This window comes from Sinocyclocheilus rhinocerous, unplaced genomic scaffold, assembly GCF_001515625.1.
Source record: "Sinocyclocheilus rhinocerous isolate Xijiao unplaced genomic scaffold, SAMN03320098_v1.1 scaffold222, whole genome shotgun sequence".
Classification (NCBI taxonomy): domain Eukaryota; kingdom Metazoa; phylum Chordata; class Actinopteri; order Cypriniformes; family Cyprinidae; genus Sinocyclocheilus; species Sinocyclocheilus rhinocerous.
Window position 1 is genome coordinate 1,587,753 of NW_015625652.1, and position 21,893 is coordinate 1,609,645.

General features: G+C 36.9%; 2 protein-coding genes across 6 annotated transcripts in view; both read right to left on the reverse strand.

Annotated features, from left to right (window-relative positions):
• sh3d21 (SH3 domain containing 21) overlaps positions 1-2,538 on the reverse strand; it is a 16,287-nt gene extending 13,749 nt beyond the window's left edge. Inside the window, exons 1-3 of one of the 3 annotated variants that reach the window (XM_016508904.1) lie at positions 2,045-2,538; positions 838-995; positions 696-753 (exon numbers count right to left, since the gene is read on the reverse strand). In XM_016508904.1, coding sequence (XP_016364390.1) covers positions 696-753; positions 838-995; positions 2,045-2,048 — 220 coding nt within the window. In that variant the 5' untranslated portion in view covers positions 2,049-2,538. The remainder of the gene's footprint in view (positions 1-695; positions 754-837; positions 996-2,044) is intronic. The other 2 variants (XM_016508913.1, XM_016508924.1) reach the window with 2 other exon arrangements.
• A 1,552-nt stretch (positions 2,539-4,090) lies between these two features.
• On the reverse strand, positions 4,091-21,298 carry LOC107705588 (thyroid hormone receptor-associated protein 3-like). Of its 3 annotated transcripts, none has more exons than XM_016508948.1 (11): positions 20,987-21,298; positions 15,225-15,386; positions 10,722-11,555; positions 8,217-8,942; positions 7,896-8,065; positions 7,548-7,659; positions 7,319-7,403; positions 6,385-6,572; positions 5,300-5,471; positions 5,083-5,217; positions 4,091-4,939 (listed from the first exon to the last, which is right to left on the reverse strand). In XM_016508948.1, the coding sequence occupies exons 2-11, from the start codon at positions 15,356-15,358 to the stop codon at positions 4,721-4,723; spliced, it is 2,775 nt and encodes a 924-aa protein (XP_016364434.1). In that variant the 5' UTR covers positions 15,359-15,386; positions 20,987-21,298; the 3' UTR covers positions 4,091-4,720. The 3 variants fall into 3 exon arrangements, with proteins under 3 accessions (XP_016364434.1, XP_016364424.1, XP_016364444.1); XM_016508938.1 differs by having other exon boundaries at positions 5,083-5,220; XM_016508958.1 differs by lacking the exons at positions 15,225-15,386; positions 20,987-21,298 and adding an exon at positions 12,923-13,097 and having other exon boundaries at positions 5,083-5,220.
• Between the last annotated feature and the right edge of the window lie 595 nt (positions 21,299-21,893).

Consider the following 21,893-nt stretch of genomic DNA (forward strand, 5'->3'; position numbering starts at 1 on the left):
ATCATTACTCCAGTCTTCAGTGTCACATTATCCTTCAGAAATAATTATAATATCATTTGCTGCTCAAGAAACATTTATTATTATTGCTGCTTCATATTTGTGTGGAAACCGTGATGCATTTTTCAGAATTAATTTGATATATAGTAACAATGTAATAATGTGGCAATGGTTTCTATAGATCTACTTATGCTTCTGATGCTTTTGGGAAACGCAGCCCTATTTGAACAAGCACTGTGAGCCATGCGTCAGCAGCGAACACTGTCTGTGATTGATTGGTTCTGTCTTTCAGCATTTGCGGGTGTTCCGATGAGCAGGAGAAATGGTTCTATCCTACACAATTATTCGCTATTATAGTCTATTTTTCCATTTAGAAGCTTGTTTTATGCACCGAATTTCTTGATAAATAAATAAAATTAATAGTTAAAAAATGCACTTCAGAATCGATATTTTTATGTGAGGATCGATCCTTTCGATACAACATCAGTATCGAAAGTATCGATACTTAAGGATCGATCCGCCCATCCCTAGAAACCGTAATTCTTTGATGAATAGAAAGTTCAAAAGAGCAGCACTTAGCTAAAAAAATAATAAATATGTAACATTATAAATTTCATAAATTTAATGCATTCTTGCTGTATAGAAAACTTTAGAACGGTTGGCTATACAAATGGTAATCAATACGCCAAAAAACTTACATTTCCTCATGCTTCTTGGCTCTCTGTTGCTGTCCCCTATTAAGTAAACAGGCACTTCCTGTAAGGAGAGAATAGCCATTTTGAAAATGACCATTATGGCTACTAGGAAAGCTATGGAAAGAGTGCTCTAACAGGTGCAGACCTTGGCAAAGTTGCTAGGAAACATGCCTCTCTTTCCTCTCAGCTCTCCTTCCAGCCACCCTTCCTCTTTACCCTTTGAGACGTTCTTCACCACATCTCCCACATGCACCGTCAACTCATCTGACATTGTCGCCTCAAAGTCCAGAAGCACAAGCACCTCTAAAAGGGACAGAAGAGAGGTGAAGCCATTGGTGGTTAGTAAACTGGAGTGTTTTATGAAATATGTAATATTTTGGCTTGTAAATTATGTTTTCAGCTACTTATAAGTATCTAAAATAAATTTTAACATAGCCATTCTACAGATTTTTCACTCAAATAAATGCAGATTTCATTTGGGCCAGCTATGATGTTTGTCGCGTCCAGTGTAGACAGACTTTAGCAGTTGCGGCGCGACACGACAACTGTCGCGTCCGGTGTAGACATGGTGTGAGTCAGTTGCACTTTCTCAATCAGCCTTATCTTTTATGAAATACTTACCCTACAGACAAATGCATCTAATTATGTGAAAGACATGAAAAAACATGCCAAAGAGATTGAAGTGATAGGATTTATGTGACTCTAAAGTGCAATCCTGGAGCTGGATAGCCATGAGCAATGCGTTTCAACAGGCTTACAGGTATGCGAGTTGAACCTGAGTGATTTGAACTCAAGAACGCATAGCAGTACAAAGATCAGTTTGCATGATTCACAGTGGCATTTTATCTGATTTCCGGCAAGAAACTCTTGTGTTTTATCAGTCTAAATGTTAAGCCTTAATTACAGGTAGTTTATGATCAGGTGAGCTAAAAAGAAAGCAGCATTATAATGATGTTGGTGTCATAAACTGTCAGCTCAAGTTTCTTGACCAAATACGTCACACTGAGTAAATCAGTAAATAAATAAATACATTCAGTTATGGATAATTGTTAGTAATAATATTAAATCAAAAATATGATACAGGTGTAACCTGTCACTTGTCGTTTATTGCTTACTAATCAAAATTATGTTACACTCATTATACTACAATTCACATGAACACTGGCTACCATATATATACATAATCACTATATATGCTTCTTCTAAAATACATTGATCTTTCCATTAAAAAGCCATAGGTGTTGGAATGGCAATAAAAATAAATAAATATATCTATACATAACCCAAGTACCACAAATACCACAGCTTGCCAAATCATAACAACCTTTTTGAAACAAAGTTTAAAAACTCACCCATGGCCCCTTGAAAGCTGTGTTTAGAGCACCAAGTCTGACAATGAAGATTCTGTTCAGTTCTCAAAGTGTCATGGAATCCCTGCTTGATTTAGTGGCATTACACAATCCAGAGACAGCAAAAGCTTTGTTGGACCTCCTTCTTTCTAGTCAAACATTAGCATTGTTGGTAAAAAAAAAATTCTCAGCTAGTCAAGACACGTTATACCCTGAGAAGGAGAGATAAGTGTGTAACAGGTGAGACAGGTTTGTGTTGGTATGAGCCTTCTGGTGTCACGCGCCACAGCAAAAATGACTGACAATACTGCATGTGTACTCACTTGAAAGGAATTCAAGGAAAACCCTGATGTTTAAATAACCTTGATTTAATAGGAGCGTAATCTTAGGGTGCGTCTCAATCAGCTCCCTAGCTCGTGAATCAGTAGATCGTGTACACGAATTCGGGCACTGGTAAGTTCCCTGACTCACTGCACGTTGGGACAGTGATCACTCGAATTCCAGTGACATGATTACGTACAACGTCAACGGACAACATAGTAGAACGTCATCACTGGAATTAATAAACAACAGACAGGACCGATCTCTTTTTGATATTTATTTTTTAGTCTCTTTAAACACATCGTTCTGGTTCAAGTTCTTACAACATTCAGCCGAATAATAATTATAAATGTTAATTAGATGTGTTCAATTCCTGTCTAGCGATGTGTGTTTATGTTGAAATATACTAAAAAACGGTTTGTCTTTTCAAATCTTCTATCGAGTCATTATATTTATCGAGTTGGCTCGTCTGGTTTATGTTTCGCGCTTCAGAAATGTGACGTTATTGCCCTAGTTTTTGCAGTGCATTGTGGGATTTTTCAGGGAGCGAACGTTCCAGTGCACTGGAAGGATTTCGCGATTGAGACAGCCCTTAAAATGGCCGACTCCCTGATCAGTGCCCTTACTGCTGAACAAGGGAGCTGATTGTTAAATATGAGTGTGTTGATATTAGTTCTTTCAGTCTATGCCAGCTTAACTTTTATTGAACAGATAGCAGAGATATGATTGTACTGAGACTGTAATGCTTTTATTTAGAGCATGTCGGGTCAATTTACACAGAAATAATAAAGCATTGTTAAGAGACCATTAAAATAGGCTTAATTCACAATATGATAATTTACCAAAAAAAAAACCTACTTCAGTCAGATGTAAAATTGCTGCATTTTTATTTCTTTCTGATTGTGAGTATATAAATGCAAGTCAAAAATGTCAAAAAGTCCAAATGTATCAGACAGTGCAAATCAGAACCCAGACAGCTAAAATCCAATTTTGAGTATGAATGAAAATTGTTCACTTTCCCCCCAGCATATTCTTTATACTTTAACTCTTCAAAAACAAAAATAAAGGTGCTTAGCCAATAGAAAAAGGCATACAATTTGAAGACACAAGACACACATTAGAAAAACCATAATAAAACAGGATACACACACATATTGTCAAAAACTTGCACCCCAATAAATCAAAAATTGTCTTTAAAACATTTGTATGTGCATGTACATTTAACTTTATCTGTAGGCTGTTTGTCCAGTTTCAAAGTTGGCATCTTTGACTAGCAGTTGGATGAATGTAAATCTTTTTCCCCCACATGTCAGTGACTGGGACATGAATGTCTACCTGCTGTAGTTTGGTCCCATAGCGAGACTGGGTCATTCATACAAGTTATTAAGTCATGATCTTCCTTTCTATAGGTAGACACACAAGGGTCTCAAAGAGTTTCAATTAAGTCCACAAAACATTAATATGTACATCTATTTTTTTTTCAACAGCAATAATGAGTACATAACCAGCCATAGTTCTATACTGGTATTCTACACTTCAGGCACTATGGTGTATCAACGGCACCTAACCATTGAACTAGTGGTCAAATAAAATGGGCTTTTTGATGCCTGATATCAACATCTATAAAGCAGGGTGGCCAATAAGCTACATATGTGTCGTATTATGTTGAATTGTACTGTATATTACACAACAATCAAAATTCACACACAAATAAAAAAATAAAATGTCTTACTATCCATAGACAAAGCTATCAGTAAAATTGTAAACTAAAAAAGTGGGGAGATAAACACTTCCTTTAATCAGTTAATGACTGGACAAATATCAGCTGATCAATTGGCCTGCCTTATCCAATCAGTCTTTCACTACTTAGATATTAACTTTTTGTTCTGCGTTTGTTTCGTTTGCATGTTTTAATAGTCTTGTGCAAAAAACGAGACCGGATTCACAATGGAGGCACTCGATTTCGAGATGGAGTGCTAATTCTTCCAGAGATTTAAGGATAGAAAATAAATTTGAAGTTGCCTTTAACAGTGTCTGCCATGATTAGATGAATGTGCTCCTCTAAATAACTTTGCTTAAACTCCATATGTATTTTTCTATGAACCTTTGAGAGTTTGCATGTACAAAAAAAAAAAAAAGATACACAGAAAGCACAAAACACGACCAAGCTGACAAAAAGCATCCTCACGAAAATAGGAAATCAAAGCAATACAATAAAAAAGCCTCTTCCCTATGAAAAAGTTTTAGATGCATATGGATGTGAATATTATATCCATTCTTGAAAGTGTGAAGGCTGACAAGTCTTATCCCAGGGTTTAAAGCATGATGAGGGATCTTAACATCGTTACTGCTCTGTTCTCACTGGTCCTGTTCTACATCTTCTCCTTGCTGTTCGCCCTCATCATCATCAGTGGTCTGGAATTTATCATGGGCCCATTTAGGGCTTGTATTATTGATGGTGTTGGTATTTGTGGCCCTCCGGAGGATGAAACGTCCCTTTGCGCGAAGAGCATTACCGCGACCACGTCCTCGTGTGTCCATCATCTTCTTCTCAGCTTCACCATCTCTTTCACTGTGCTGCAAAGACAAAAAATACAGACTTGCCGAGAATCTTCTTGATGCAATTATATAACATATAGTTGTAGGTGGGACTATTTTCTCCATTAGAAACTCCAATAGAAAGGGAAAGCAGAATGGGTGTTACAAAGATCACAACATACTAGGAAGTATTTCTTGTTCTTGGGAGTGTATTCTTGATCCCAGTCGTCATTCTTTGCTGACATGTTCATCTGTGAATCACCATTACTGCTTCCATGGAAATGTCCTCGGTTCCAACTTCTGCCGCGCATTCTAAGCTGCTGAGAAACAGCAAATGGCAACCTTAAGTACCACAGCAATAAACAAACATCTTAGTTATTCCATACACTCAAAACTTACAAAGCCTCCTCGTGCCCGTCCTCTTTCTGCAGGCTCTCCATACTCTCTAAGCCCCTGTTGTATTTTGGAGAAACCTTCTGCCTTGATCTCAGCGTCTTCTTCGTGGTAAACAAAGGAAGATGAGGAAGATGAGGAAGATGACTCAGAATGCTCACGTTTCTTCTTGTTTTTCCTTAGGAATTAAATAACATTAGATTCAGACATTGTTCATGAATGTTAACAGGTCTTAAAAATTAAAAAATCAACTGGATCGAAGGTAACAACTTTTATTGTTCTTCAACATGCGCAAGATGACTTTATCAGGTCATTTGCTTCTCCACCAACTATAAATTAATCTTTACCAGAAGGAAATCAGGACATTTTTTAAACACTTGACAGCCTTTATCCAACATATTCCATATATACAGCTGACCAGAAAGGCAAAAAGGTGCATTCACACTGACAGTGATTTAATAGCTGAAGGTGACCAAGTGGCTGTCCTATTGGGCACAAGCAGGCATTCAAACTTGACGGTATCAGGAGGTTAAAATCACGTAAGCTCCACTCCCATTGGAAGTCGCTGCATCGTATTGCAGCTCATTTGCATAAAATTCAACTCTGCTCAACATTCGCACTGCCAACAATTTCTGTCATTTATGTTGCCTCACATCACCAACTCTCATTTCTTGTCGCTGCAGACTGCTGTGAGTGTGAACGCATCTTCAGGCCTTTTTATAAATGTTTTTAAGGCCTCTTGAGAGGCTCAAGATGGACTTCTTGACGGTTTCATCTTGCTTAATCTTTACTTGACTCAACCATTCTTTTAATGTTGAGGCAAGTAAAATTTGATCTGAAATTGCTAATTGTTTATTGGTTGATCAAAATACTACATTTAGAGAAGTCATTATCACCAAGGCAGGATTTTTTTCACTTGAGAGGTCACAACAAACCCAAACAAAAATACAACTGTCAGCTTATTATTTTTGTCACCAAAATGGCAGCAGCTTCAACCGTTTAAGTCTCTCTTAATTCTGTTTTCCATAACTGAACAACTCATAGCAGAACCTCTTTATTTCTCACTCTCACATGCCTATACAGCAGCTTACTTCGGTTTTTTGTGGTTCTTTGAGTTTTTCTCAGTGGATATTTCCTTGCTTGAACCTGGAGATTCCCTCGATACTCTTCCTCCATACTCTTCCTCTCTGTGCTCTCTCTCCCCACTCAAGTATTTCTTCTTGCGCTCAATATCCAGCCGAAGGTCCACTGAATCACCTTTAGATTTTTTACCATCGACCTGTGGTGAGGAGAAAGAGATATTTTGGCCAGATGAGGGCTAGCAGCGTTCCAGCTTCATGTAGCATTGCATGGGGCGGGACCAAAAAGAAAAACATGGCAACAGCTGAATTAAAACAACCATGCAAATGGATGAGAGGAAGAGACCTTTTCTAATATCATTTTAAGTGGCATTTTGGCTTCACACAGTCTTTCAACAGGCTAATTAAACAGTATTTCTCAGAAATGGCAACAGGCCGCAAAGGTAACACTTGGATTTCCTCTTACTTGCTCACCAAAATAAAAAAAAAGACATTTAACAAAACAAAATAGTACAGGAGGCAACATTACAGGACCACAGCAGATATACTTTCATTGGTGCTCATGAAAGTATGTTGTTTTTACTTGGCCTAAACACCTCACTTGTTCTTTGCAGGCTTTGAAGAGGAATACTTACTATGACTTTTGCTTAGAGTCCTTTGAATGGATTTGACATGGGAACAACTGGTCACTTCCATTTCTGACCCCTGATTTCTTGCCTCTTAGGAAGGCTTGTACCCATAGTAAAAGGTTACCATCAAACGTTGAGGGGGCATTTACAACACAACAACCTGAATGCACCTCTTTTTGCATCTCACATTTGGACTTTTATGCATCTCTCATCAGAAACAGAGTTTAGAGTGAGAAGGAAGCCTAAGAATGCTCTGGCTGGATCACTCGAGCAGCATTCTTTTCCAAAATACGTCATATTTCAAAATGTTCGGTCACCTTGAAGCTGTTTTCCTTGGAGCTTTTCATCTCATCAAACAGAAGAGAGTGCCTCTTAAAAGCACTGGGAGAAACATCAATTCTCCTGTGAAAAAAAAGAGGTGGAGAGAGGAATATTTTGATAAATGTCGATCCTCCTTTCTTAGAGCCTTAGAAATGGTCAAAACAAATAAATTACTAATATGTGCGTGAGAAATCAGCCTGGGAAGTTGTCCCTGAATTTTTGTACCTGTGTATCTCTGGACTCTTTCTCTGCTTCATGAATTCTTTCTCAGCAGCTCGTCTCTGGTACATGGCAAATCGGTCATTTAGGGTCAATCCAGAGGAAGGAAAATATTGAGCTGTGGGCGGACAAAAAACAATTGATATTTTTAAATTAAATTATGAATTAGTAATATAAATACTTTTTAAATATAATAAATGAATAAAGCATTTCACCAAGTAATAAAACCTGAATAAACAAAACAAAACAAAAAGCTAAAAAATATTAATTAAATTAATACATGTAATTTTTAGAATACAGTGTACCCCCTCAGAAACTTGGCTGCAAAAGACATCAGTCATCAGTTTCAGTCACCTTTAATGTGATGGACAATTGAAACTATGTGTTGGGCATACAGCTCAGATGGGCTTTTGGGTGACTGCTGAGCCTGAAGATGCTGAAGGACAGATTGAAACTCCAAATCCTTCTTATCGAGATGCAGTAAATCCAGAAGATTCCTTCTTTCATTGCTCAAAACAGACGTCCTGTCAAATACAACAACGGTTAGGAAAGGCAAAATGAAATAGAATTCAAATCTGATAGTCAGAAGCAGTCATATGCACAAAGTTTTGTGAAGATGCAAGTAGAAGCAAAAGGTCCTTGCTGAGATCTTGGAGGGAAATGAAAATCATTTACCTTGCAAGGTCATCACTTAGAGAATCCATCCTCACACTGAATTCACTTCCTCTTTTCACTGAAGCTCTTGGTGGGGATTCCTCGTTCATAACCACAAACATCTCTTGCTCACGGTTCTCAGAGCTCCTCCTGGGCAGCAGTGTGGGTTTAGAAGAGGAACTTAGCGTGGTTTTCTCCTTTCGTTTTACATTAGAGAGCTTTTCAGGTGAGGGATCCTTAAACATGCCACTGAGCTGGTCTCTCTTAGATAGAGCAGCTAGTAAATTCGCTGCTCTTTCCTGTTTATGGCAGAGCAGGAGAGCTTCCAGCTCATCATCCCATGCCATGTCCTGCATCCTCCTGATACGATTCTCGAACATTTCACGAGCGGACACCGTGACTTTGCTTTTGCTTTTGGAGGGATCGTTTTCCATATCCCTCACCCTATCAGACATCTCCATTTCTTCATCATCGTCCTCGCCATCCTCGCACAGAAGTGTCGGGCTGTTTCGTGAACCCCTTTTAATGGAGCTTATGGATAACTTATTACCATCACCACTCTTGGCAGATTTGGATTTCTCCTTCTCTCCTGCGTTGTCGTGATCTACAGTGCGAGACAACTCAATGCCCTTTTCAAACATTTCTCTGTTTTCTTTATCACATACTATATCTCCATTACTTTTCCCTTTATGTGTGTTGTCGTCCCATGTAGAGGCCTGTTTTTTAAGATTTTGCTCCTCCAGAAATCTAGTCAACGAGAGAAAGAAATTTTCAGTTTATTGTTATTTTCAATAACGTGCTCAGACGCATCTGACCAAGGACTTCTGCACCAAGTCAAATTGACAGAACTATTCGTAAACTGTAATGGATTTGTTCATTTTACCGTGCACAAATGAATGGCTTCCACTGTGAAAGAGGTAAACAAGTGTGTGTGAGGCTGGGAAAATTTCACTTCATCCATTTGCAAAGTGCAAATATAAACCTTTTAGACCTTTTTAGAACATCTAAATTACAGATTGTGAGCTGACATTTGCAAACAAGGCATATCTAGCTCTTCATGTGTGTTGGCTCTTTCTTCCAACAGCTCTGTTGATGCATTTGAAGGCAGATCGCAAACCCAACTGTGCAATCTTACTTTTTGTCTGGCAACACACATGATTTATTGTGTTATTTCCACTCTTACACTGACTAAAATAAAAGTAAAAAAGAAAAAGAAAATAGAAAGCAAATTTCAAATGCATATAATCCATTGAAATGATGAACATCTGTCATTTAATTCGCTTGAAAGGCCTAAAACACAGTATGTACAAGACAAATTAATCTAGGGCTGGGTAGAAATGGGAAGAAATAGGGTAGAAATAGGGCTTTGTTTGAACAATTGACTACTATGAATCAGTCTTATGAATTAGTCCTATTTAGTGAATCAAAAATATACAATGCATCCAGTGTAGCCCTGATTCTGGCAATTAATGACTCTTATGGGATGATTTGTTTTATGAATGGTTTAAAAAGATGAGTTACTGATTTGAATCAATCTGAAATTGCCCTTTATGATATACAGCATTAGCAGACAGAGACTAAATGGAATCGAATCAGGAAGCCTGCAATAATACCTAGCCCTAGGATAAATAATGAAATAATATACACTATTGGTAAAAAGTTTGGAATAACTACGATTTTTTTGTTTTTAAAATAAGTCACTCAGCAAGTTTGCATTTATTTGATTAAAAATACAGTAAAAACTGTATTTAATATTTTGAAATATTACAATTTAAAAGAACTATTTTCTAATTTAAAATATTTTAAAATGTAATTTATGCCCGTGGTGGCAAAGCTGACGCCCGTGGTGCGTCAGCAGCCATTACTCCAGTCTTCAGCATCACATGATTTTCAATTAATGATCGCTCTTAATATTATCAGTCTGTCACGATACTGCTGTTAGGGAGACGAAGGCATGGCGAAGATTATAACAACAAATCCTTTTAATGGTAATCCACACGATGAAGAGGGTCTAACACACAGGGTAACATTAAACAATACCGGACAAAGAAAGACAGGACAGACTACACTTTAAATACGGGAGCCTAACACACAGGGTAACATTAAACAATACCGGACAAAGAAAGACAGGACAGACTACACTTTAAATACGGGAGCAAATGAAGATAATTAATGACACACACCTGAACTAAATGACACAATCAAACATGAGGGAAACTAGGTCACACAGAGCACATGAGGGATGAAAAAGTCCAATGGGGTGTGACACAGCGTTGAAAAGACTGGAGTAATGGCTGAAAATTCAGAAAATTAAACTGTAATCACAGAAGTAAAATACATTTTGAAATATTTTTAAACAGAAAACAATTACATTAAATTGTAATAATATTTCATAATATTACTGTATTTTTGATCAAATAAATGCAGCCTTGGTGAGCCTTAGAGATTTCTATTATTCCAAACTTTTAGGATGTGTACAAACTGACAAATAAGCAACAGTTTTTCATTAAAAGAAAGCAAACTTACTTCAAAAACGCAGTGGAGATAGCAATTGTATCATCTGTCTGTTGGTCAATATTTGTAAAGAGCCCAAAACCATTGAAAACTGGTGTAAGGCTTTTCTTTATGGGGCTGGTGTTTGAAGGTGCAGTTTCAACACTCTGCCAGGTGGTGGCACTTTTATTAGGAGCATTATGAACAGGAATTGTCGTATTGGTTGCAGAGTCCATCGGTTGGTCATTAGTGACAGTGGAGCAAACCTGCGGACTTGCCTTTTTAGGACTAGTGTCATGGTTCCTCAAAACCTGACAGTTCTCCACAGCCCTGTCTCCATCAGAGTTCCCTTTGGCCACTGGAGAGCCTCCCACCTGCTCTGCCAGAGCCCCATCTCCTCCTCCGCGGGTTTCTTCTGGCACAGAGGTGTCCTCTTTGCAACTGCGTTTGGCAGACCCAGAGTTGGAGGAGGAAGAGTGGTGCGACTGTGGCGATCTCCCTGAGGATGACCTGTCAGAGCGACGGGAATGGCTGCGGGACTGAGGACTTTTTGACTGCTTCTTGGGAGAGCGTGAACGCGAGCGGCCCCTCTTGGGGCTGTTGGGGTGGTACTGCTGCTGCTGTTGCTGCTGATGGTGCTGCCGGAAGTTCTGCCAGTTTTTGGGTCGGTAGTTATTATATCCACCCCTACCACCGCGCTGAAAGCGGCCACGGAAAAAGCCCTGACCTCTGCCCCGAAAGTAATATGGCCTCCGGAAGCCTCTGTGGTTACCTCGAAACTCACGTTGATTCTGGTACTCCCGTGTGTGGTTCCGCTCCCGGTTGTGGGACGGAGAATGGGATCTTGACCGAGAGCGAGACCTAGAGCTTGAATACAACAAAAAGAAGAATCGAGTCAGCAAAACTCTTTAGGATATAGAAAATGACACAAAGAGACATTACATATGCTATAGTGTTTTTCCAAGGAAAACAACAAAATAATTTAAATTTTTTTTACTTAGATTTTTTTCTTTACAACTATGAGATCTCATAGATCAACTATGAGAGATATGAGAGAGAGAGAGAGAGAGAGAAAACTAAACAAAACATAAAAGTAGCCTATACATCTTCTTCTGGAGCCTCAAGATACCTCTGCGTGACAACAACAGACCAAAGATTTTCACTACTAATCTTTACCTCCATTGCAGATTTCAAATCAAATTTTATTCAAATGTAATTTGGTTATAATGTCAAGAAATTTGGTTATGAGACACTTTAGAACAAATGACATTCGTTTTATTGATGCTTTTTGATGATTTTGATGATTTTTCAAAATAACAGTAAATAATGACTTTGGGCCACTTCCTCACACAAATAAACAATTTTCTATAATGCTTTTATAGTGTTTTTATCCTTTTTGTAGCTAGAAAGCCCAATAGTTGTATGAAAAAGACTCTCTTAAAAGAATGCATAATAATAATAATAATAATAATAAATGAATGTTATTAAATTAACAACAACAACAATAAAAGTTTGACTATTCCTTTAATAACTGATAACATTAATTTCTAAAGCAAAAAGGCCAATGAATATAGCAGTAAAATTTTACAAATATACAAGAAATATTTTTTTCATATATTCTATAATTGTGAATTCAGCTGTTTCGATTTACGATTTAAGGTCAATAATTAGTGTAACACTATTTCACAGAATTATTTCAGGTAGTATACACTGCTGCTACGACCAATTACAAATAAAAGCTCTGGGTGCAAGGTCAACTTTAGCCACACGGTGGCCCTGTTGTTCTATCTATGAACACATCTAAATTAAATAGTTCTGGTCTCTCTGTAAAGCAGTCCATTTCAGCATGCCTTAACATATCACAAACACTGATAATCAACTAAACAACTTGCACATGCAAGTACTTCATACTGTGCATTGCACTCTGATCTATAGAATATTCAATATGTATAATTTATAGAATATAATCTCATTGGAAAATGAACAGACACTGAAACATTTCAACATTATGCACACGTCAACTGTGTCAGACAAAAAAATTACAGAAGACATGCAATTATGTCTAGCATTGTGTTAAAACCTGTCATTCTAGTAGAGTGGATTTTTTTGTCATTTGGAAAGTGAAACGGTGTTGCAAATGATTATCCAACTGAAACCGAATTACAATCCAACAAGCAACTACAAACATAATGACATTAACAATAATCTACAGTTTCGGCTGGTTTTGTACTCACCTGATGCGTTTTTTCATTGGAATACAGAGTAAGAAGGTAGTGCACAGAGCAACATGATACTCTCACAGTGAGAAAGAGGGACTTTACATATCCTCTAGTGAGCGCGGATGGAAAGAGTCAGTCACATGGGTCATATTGGAAAGATTTCTACTCTCTTTTCTATGAAGCAAAGAGGAGGTTCTCAGCCTGCCAGTTACAACACATTAGCTTTGTACAGAGAACAGACTTTAACTGAAGGTAACTATTACAACAGCTTCCTTATTTGAAAAGCTATTTATCCACTAGTTAAGTTAAATTGATTTAAGTAATTGTTTAGTCACTCTCATGTAATTCCAAACCTATATCATTTTCTGTCTACTGGGAAGCACAAAAGCAGACATTTTAATTGTACTGGTTGCACTTTTCCCTGTTATTACAATGAATGGAAACTGAGGCATTTAATCTTCTAAAGGGTACAAAAGCAACATAAAAGTCATCCATATGACTCATACACTGAACGGCATGTCTTCTAAAGTCATATGATCGCTTTATGTGAGATACTGACCAAATTTAAGTCATTATTGACTGAAAACCTTGATATTTAGCTCACATCTCACAAGATAATTCAGAATGGCATAATTTTTGGTCTGTTTGTCACACAAAGCTATCATAAGACTTCAGAAGACCTGAAATCTCCTCTGTGCAAAAGTCATATCGACAACTTTAATAGAGTTTTGCGTCTTTTTAAAGCTTGACACCTTTAACTGTAATAGCACTTGAAAAAGCAACTAGTACAATTCTTTTATGTTCCACAGAAGAAAAAAGAAATACAGATTTGGAACGACATGAGGGTGAGTAAATGGACAAACTTTGGACAAACTGTCCCTTTTATTTAGTACTTTGCTTTCTCAGAAACAGGGTATTTATAATTTGGAAATGACTGCATTTTCATCCACTTATGACCTTATGACAGTTTGACTTCATTCAAAACCATACAGCTATGCTTCATTCATATGACATGTATGCATCAAGCTTTTTCCAGCTGTGGCATCTCTCTGAAACTGTGGTCAGCAGTGAGAGGTCAGGCTCACAAATAAGGGACATCAGATTTTACCCTCTACGGATTCCATTTGCATGAAAAATCAACATTGTACATCTCTCCGACTGGCCTCAAAGTACACTGTCAACCACACAGGAAAAAGGATCCATGCTTATGGGAAAAAAATCATGCATCCTCAAAAATATTTAAAACAAAAAACCAGAGTACCACAAATATGTATCCGTTTTTGTCTAATACAGAGCAGCAGTTTTTTGGCAGAGGCAATTTACATTTGGCTACCTAACGGGCTTAAGCACAAAACCAGCAGTCCTATGAGAATGTGCAGGGAAGTACAATTTTAGCACGGGAAATAAGAAAGTGTGGTGAGCCTTTCCAAAGCCACAGCCCTTCCCAAATATCAGACTTTATGCAATGCTGACGAACACATGGAGAGTAAAATCACAGTGACTGAGCAGCCCCTTTTCAACAAGTGAGGAAGCCTGAGTATAAAAGCACAGGGTGCTTTCATTTATGTACGGAGGTGTACCTTACATAACTTTGGCCTGGCAGCTGTGGCTAGACGGCTGAGACTGGGATATTGATTTGAATTTAAAACGAGTCATGGAGGGGAAGCTGAGTCACATGTTTACAATGTTCCATTGTGTGTTTATGAACAAAGTGAGAAGTTAACAGTTTGCCAACCCACTCAATCCTTAAGCACATCTGTCAAGACACAGTAAGCCTTATTGTGTTTAGATTTGTACTTTGTAGTATGGTCAGAATGAGTAGCTAATGTTCATTGTTCACCAAGCACAAGATTATAAGTAGACCCAGATGGAATCTTTCTTCTTGCATTTTCTGGGTTTATTTACACAGAATTGTGAGCTAATTCCATATGGGCCTGATTGGAAGACAGCAAAAGAGGCTAAATGAATCTGCATGAATGACCTAGTAGTCAGGAAAATGGAAATGATTACTGATAATTTAATTAGTTTTTTTACTCTTAGAAATTATATTACAACACATCCCTTCTTTCCTATTCATTCTGTTACGTATTTAAATCCACAACACGTCACTGAAAGTGATGACTGAAACTTGAAAGTACAAAGTCTGACTCAAAACTGAAATTAATAATTGAAACCAACTTCTTCATCCAGCATCTGCACACACCTGCTTTGTACGCTGCATTAATGGTAACCATCAAATTTTTCATTTACAAAATATTTTGTATGCCATGATGACTGCAAAGCCAGTAGCTTCTATTTAATTAGCATAGACACTTACCAATATCTGCGTTTCCTGGATCTAGATCTAGAGCTGCTTTGTGATCTGGAACGGGAGCGGGAATCAGAATGGGATCTTGATCTGGAGGCCGAGCGAGAGTGAGACCTGGACTTTGATTTCTGTGTCTTTGACATTGTCGCTTGTAGCCTCTCACATATGTGCCTGTAACAAAACGAAAACCATTCAGACCAGCAAATTACAAAAAAGTTGTAATCATTAAAAAATGACATTTTTAAAAAGTTTTATGAGCTGTTACCATGTTTGTTCTAGATTTTTTTATAAAAGAGTTTATAGTGTTACAAGGGCTTGCTTTACTTTAAAAACTGTATGTAAATCCCCACTCATCCGTCTACATTGAGATGTTTATTCTCGGGGACATTAAGATGGTTTGGCTGGGCAGTATTAAAATTTCCATATCTTTAAATCTACAACCTGGAAAAATAAGCACTAAAGGTTTGTTTAAAGGCGCATCAGGAATTAATTATGGAATAAATGTCAGTCTACAAGGCTGATCATGTTTATGTGAGGGATCATCAACAGACAGTCTGTCATTATTCTTAATAATAATTTACAGTCTGTTTATTTTGTGATAATGGCTGGCTAACTGTACATTATACCGCTCATTACACAACTAAATATTGATTTGAGTTGACTTTGTTTTTGATTTTCTTACCTACCTATATATTACCTTAAAACTTCCACCAGAAAAAAAAATCATTATAGCAATCAGCCAACAATGCAACAATATTAGAGTAATATTAATACGGTAAACATCCGAAGTGATTTTTACTACAGTCGATAACTGAGATGTAAGATGGCATCACTTGCGCTGTACAAAACAAAATGCGTGAGTCTACAGTGTGATGCAAGAGACATGAAAGCAGCACCAGTTTCAGTTACCGATGAGAAACGTTGCCATGCAAGAGTACAACACTCGGGTTCCAGAAGTAAAAATCAAATTCATTTTTATGACAGACCTACTGTGAGCTATAAGGTTGTTAATTGATGGTATATGCTTTTGTTGACTTTTTTTCAAAAAATTCCTGGTAAAAACAACATTTCCTATGATTCTGCAAAGAAATCTCCTTTAGCATCTGCCCATGATGGGAATGACAGTCTCCATACACTCTCAAACTACTTTATATGTATATTAGTATATGCATACTGTGCAATAACATTGTTTCTATATACAAAATCAACCTCTTGAAATCAGCAGTTTTATATTCGTTTGTCATCTTTTATTTGATTATGTCATTTTTCCCTCATTAAAGCCATTAAGTAGACAGTCTTATAATCTTTTGTCTTTGTAATGTTGTGATTCACCTCGCTGATAGCTGGTTGTTTGATTCATGGCTTATAAATCTTAAACGAAGACAAAATTCCATATGGAAAAATGAATGGGAAAAACATTTCCAAAACCAAGGCCACTAAAAAAGTGGAAGGCACTGATGAACTCTATTAGGAAGTATCAAAGTTCTGAATGTCACGATTGACCAGTTGAAAATTGGCCATTTTAGTGCAGTGGGTAATTTCTGTACCAGTAGGAATAGCAAAAACAATGACCAGGAAATCCACTTAAAAACGTCTAATTTAAGAACGGGTAAATGGCTTTACTTATAGTTTTCCTTGTTCATTAAAATGCGATAGGAGAACGTTTTTCAGCACTAAAAAAATGCACACTTCAGCTTCAATTAATCTGACTTTCTTTCAAGATTTAAATATACACACTGCATGTGTTGAGTCTACTGACAAGGAAGGACAAATGTGAGGAAAAGCTACAGGCTTGGCAGGACAGATGTAAAGTGACACCACATTAGCATGGAGGCGAGAGTGATTTACTGGCTCTTTAATTTTATTCCCAATGTATTTAAAGAGGTGTTGAAAGGTGATTCTGTCTATTGTCCATTATCTTTACCCTCCACAAATGCCCTCAACTGTTTCGCTGGCCTCACTTTTGGGTTTTTACCATAGGGAACACTGGTGATCAAAGAGAGACAGCACTGGCTCAAAATAAACTTGCAGCAGAGATAAAGAGAGAGCTTTTGAGTTCACTGCGATGGCTGCAAATATCCATATTATAAGCTGCACCTCGACTGCTTGTCATCATACCGGTTTTAAGATAGTACTATTAATTAAAGTTACTAAACATAGATTCAAATCCAGTCTGAATTTATTTGCTATCTTTGCACTCATTACTAAGTGCGACACCTTCAAGCTATTTGTTTACTTTATCTGGACAGAAAGTGACTGGTGACGCATCGCAAACAATTAGCTGTCACCTAACTGATCCATTAGGACTGCTGACATAAGGATCTCAAATAGATGCACAGAAATAGACCCTTAAGGCCCGTTCACACCAAGAACGATAACTATATTAGCATCCACACCAACAGATGATAACATTCTGATTATTCTAAGTACATGATGCACTTACAATGTCTGCAGCTTTCAATGCTCAAGCGCTTAAAAGCCAACTGGATTCTGATTGGCTGTCATTATATTTATCATTCATCAGCTGGAAAAAATGCTTTGAAAGTGACTCCAAATATATTGTTTTTTGTGTGTCATTATTATAATACAGTAATTGTTGTGTGGACTGCACTATTCTCTTCTTTTTAACTTCTCCTAGCTTTAACTCTTATCTTTAACTATATGGTTATAGTTATAGTTGTCATTCTTGGTGTAAATGGCCTTTTTGTGTTCCATGACATCCTAGACTTTCTCTTGGCTTTGCTTGTGAAAAACAAGCCTCAAGATTTACTGCCATTTTTTGGTAATCCTACATATGACGTGCAATTCACCTCGGCACTCCAGAAAAGTTATTTGGGAGCTTTTCCTTTTTGAGACTCATCAGAAGTAGCTTTGCGCACAGGAAATTGCAGACTGAACGCTTAAGCTACAATTCATTGTGGTATTTTTGTGTATAGCATGCTAGTCTGAGTAGATCCGTGCTGCTGTTTTAGAAAACACCGACCGAAATGAACCCAAAACCTCTTTTTTTTATTCCTTTTGACTGCTTGTTGGTTTTGGCCAGCAGTCCATAATTTCCTGCAGCCTCCAGACATCCAGACGTTTGGCTTACTGTGCAAAGTTTCTAAGCTACTTTACTTTTACTGTATATTGAAGAACTATGGGAACATACTTGGAAGTTTAACCATTAAATGAATGTCACAAGTATTCATATAGTATGTCAACTAAGGCACTTTGTGTTCAACAACCCAGCAGCAACAGTTTCTCATTCTCAGCACCTGTCTTTAGAGATTAGTAAAGTTAGTTTCAGATGCTTAAAATAGAGATAACAGGAAAATAACACGTCACAAGATACTTTCATCTGTATACAGTATAGCTTCCCTTCTGCAAATGAGATCTATCTAATTGACTCATAACGGTGGAGGAGTTTGATCATGACACTTTTAAGATAATGAAGGCATCTTTACATGGGTTAAGAAAATGTGTGGGATTCATTTCAAAGCATAGTATTATAGATTAATAAAGAGCAGCTGTCTTGTAATCCTTCTTTAGCTAATCCTTAATTTTCCTGAGGGGGTCAATAAAGCATCTACGTGCCTATTGGTCCATATGGGAATGGAGTGTGGTCCGTAGCCTAATCAAAAGGATTTGATAGCTAAAAATGTCTGTGTCAAACATCTCCGGTGGTCATACCCTTGTGCTGTCATTACAACATCACACATGCACACGCATCTAGATGGCTCCCAACAGTGACAGCTGCACTTGGAACTTCTCACCTGTTCGATTAAGGGGGCAAAGTTGATGTAAACAATGGTGCAACCTGACACGACCGCAATATGCTACCAACACTCAATCTCTCTATCATTAAGGCCACAGATGCAACACCAGCAGCACCAAAATTCCATTTGTTATCTGCATTACTCAATGCAGCAAAAGAGACACTTATCAACAGCCAAAGCAACTGCTACATTCTCCCAAAGACTCCACAGATGTGTGAAAACCTCTTTGAAGTGTACAAAACATATGCCTTTTAGATCCTACAGCTTCTGAGGTAAACATCTGATTGATTGTGGAGTTTCGAATCAATCTCTTCAGCAACTCTATTAATAAATGAAGCATGGGTGCATTGCTTGAACTTGAGAAGCTCTATACTTTTTGGTTGCAATGAGCTGCAGCTTCAAGGCTCAAAGAGATTCACATCCTGTCATCATTTCTCACCATCAGAACGTCTGCATGATTTTCTATCCTCTTTAGGTCACAAAAGTAGATCTTCACACTGTTTTCCATATATAGTAAGTAAATTGTAACTATGGGCTGTCAAGCTTCAAAACTGACAGTATATCATACAATCTGAGGACTCTATTTTGAGTGTTCTAAAGTTCTAAAGGAGTGGCTTTGGGTTGTGAAAAGTCATCTCAACATTAACTTTTATTGAACAGAAAAGAGCAGCGTGAACCTTCTGCTAAAGTTTTTATTTAGTGTTTCATTGAAGAAAGAAAATAATAGGCTTGGAAAGATAAGTGGGTATATACAGACATAAGTCCCAAAACCCTGCTTATAGAGGAAGCTTTTTTTTGTTTGTTTTTTATTAATGCTGAGCCTGGTCCAATGCTGGGCCCTCTTTCATTTTGTGATGACTTGTGTCTCATCTTGCTGTCATCGCTGCATCTGTTAGCCTCTGCTGATTTCACAAGGGAACTCATCAGTTGAAGGTCTTCTCTATTTTAGTCTTATATGAGAATTACATAAAATATATAGCTTAATGGATATACTGTGTAATGATAACTAAGAGCTTCCTGTAGTCTGTTTGACAAAACTGATTATTTAAAAAATGGGCTGACCAAACTTTCCAAATTAATATAGTGAGCTACTGAAAAGGCAAGAGACTGAGATGTTATTGTTCCAAGAACATGCTTAACAAAGCCAAAAGTAAGTGAATAGTCTTACATAATGTACAAATCCAAACACAAACTGTGGTTGATTAGATTTTAGATTATTCAAATGTGTAACACATGGTATGGCACTAGGATGTAAGTTCTGACTGACAAAATGTTGTGTCACAGTGTCACACATTCAATCTCATCCATCATTAATTAAGACTTTAAAAGAAATATTCTTGTATATTAGCAAACATTCCCCCTTTAAAAATCCACAAATAATGTATAGTGCTCATGAACTGTATTTTATAATTCTATAATAAAACACTTAAAAAAATAGGTAGGCCTACATTTAAATAATTAAATTCATGCTCAGGACAAAAGAGGGAAAACGAATCACAAAAATTCAACTAAGGGAATAAAAACTGACAAATTAATGCTGCTGGTTGTAAACTGGTGTTTTTAATTAGTATTTTGTAAATATTTGGAACATGGTGTAGAACTATTGTATATAGCCTATTTAAAATTTAATATCATGCATGTTTGTCTATTTATTTTTAATTAAGAAATAAAAGCTTCACATCTTTGAAAATGATTTTAACTGATGCCAAAAAATATCAAACTGATTTTGAAAACCTTATGAATGTTTACCGGTTAATGAATAGTGAAAGGAATAATGAAAAAATATTGTTTTACTAGTTATTCTTACAACAGTAAAACTGTGGTAATTTGGCATCATCAATAATCACTGTCAAAAACATATGAATTAAACTAAATGACACAAAGCTGCTTAACTTACATGCTGAAGTAGCTCGTTCCCAGAGTACATTTTTAGTTTGTTTTTATCCTCTTTTATTCCATTTAACTCTATTATTTTATTATATTAAAGTTTCTATTAAAAAAAAAAACACTTACCTATAATTCGATGTAGTCCACGATGAAAAGATTCATCTACTGTCAAATGTTACAGGTGACTGAAATAGTTTCCTTTCGTTTTGAAAGAAAAAAATCATTCGTTATACTTAAAGTAGCTATTTAAATCATTCTGACGGACAAAACGGCAATATCCAGTTGGTTTAACCTGAAGTATCCACATTCAAAACGTAGTTAGCCTATTTTAATTCCAAATGACAAACATGTCGTATTAAGTCTTAACCAAACTGTATAGTCACCCGTGTGAATACGGAGAACTATTCAAGTCAAATGATGTAAAGCAGCTTTATGTGCTCACAGTGGCAGAATGGGGGTGTGACACGAGATTGTGCGATACAGCGTGGATACTACAGGCTGCTCGGGTCAAGTTTCTCCCCTGCATTCCCCTGTCAATCAAATCTGCGCTGAAAGCTAGCCACGCCCTTAGATATGTTAAAGGAACAGGCACGCTATTTTTTTTAAATTTATGTACATAGATCTTTTGTTATTGTTAGCATCATAAAAACACACACAGCAGCAGCTTCAGAATTCACACTTAAAGCATATTTAACTGTTAGGCTATTTATGTTGTACAAACAAAATAAGAAAGTCTCTTTAAGTTATATTAGAGGTATGGGTGCAATTTGTTAAAAACAGAGGGGGCTATTTGGAAAGAGAGTGTCATCATTGAAATTTTAATGTAGAAATTTAGACAAGGTAGAAATACAGTGTAATTCATATAAAAAGAACAGTAAAAATACATAATAATGTATTAATATTAAATAATGTTTTAAACTGAATTACAGTCTATCCATAATATTGCTTTCTTCAGTGATAAAGTAATCTTGTCGGAGTCAGAACAGAAATATGCACAGATCAAGCACCGTTTATACACAAAAACAGTTCTAAA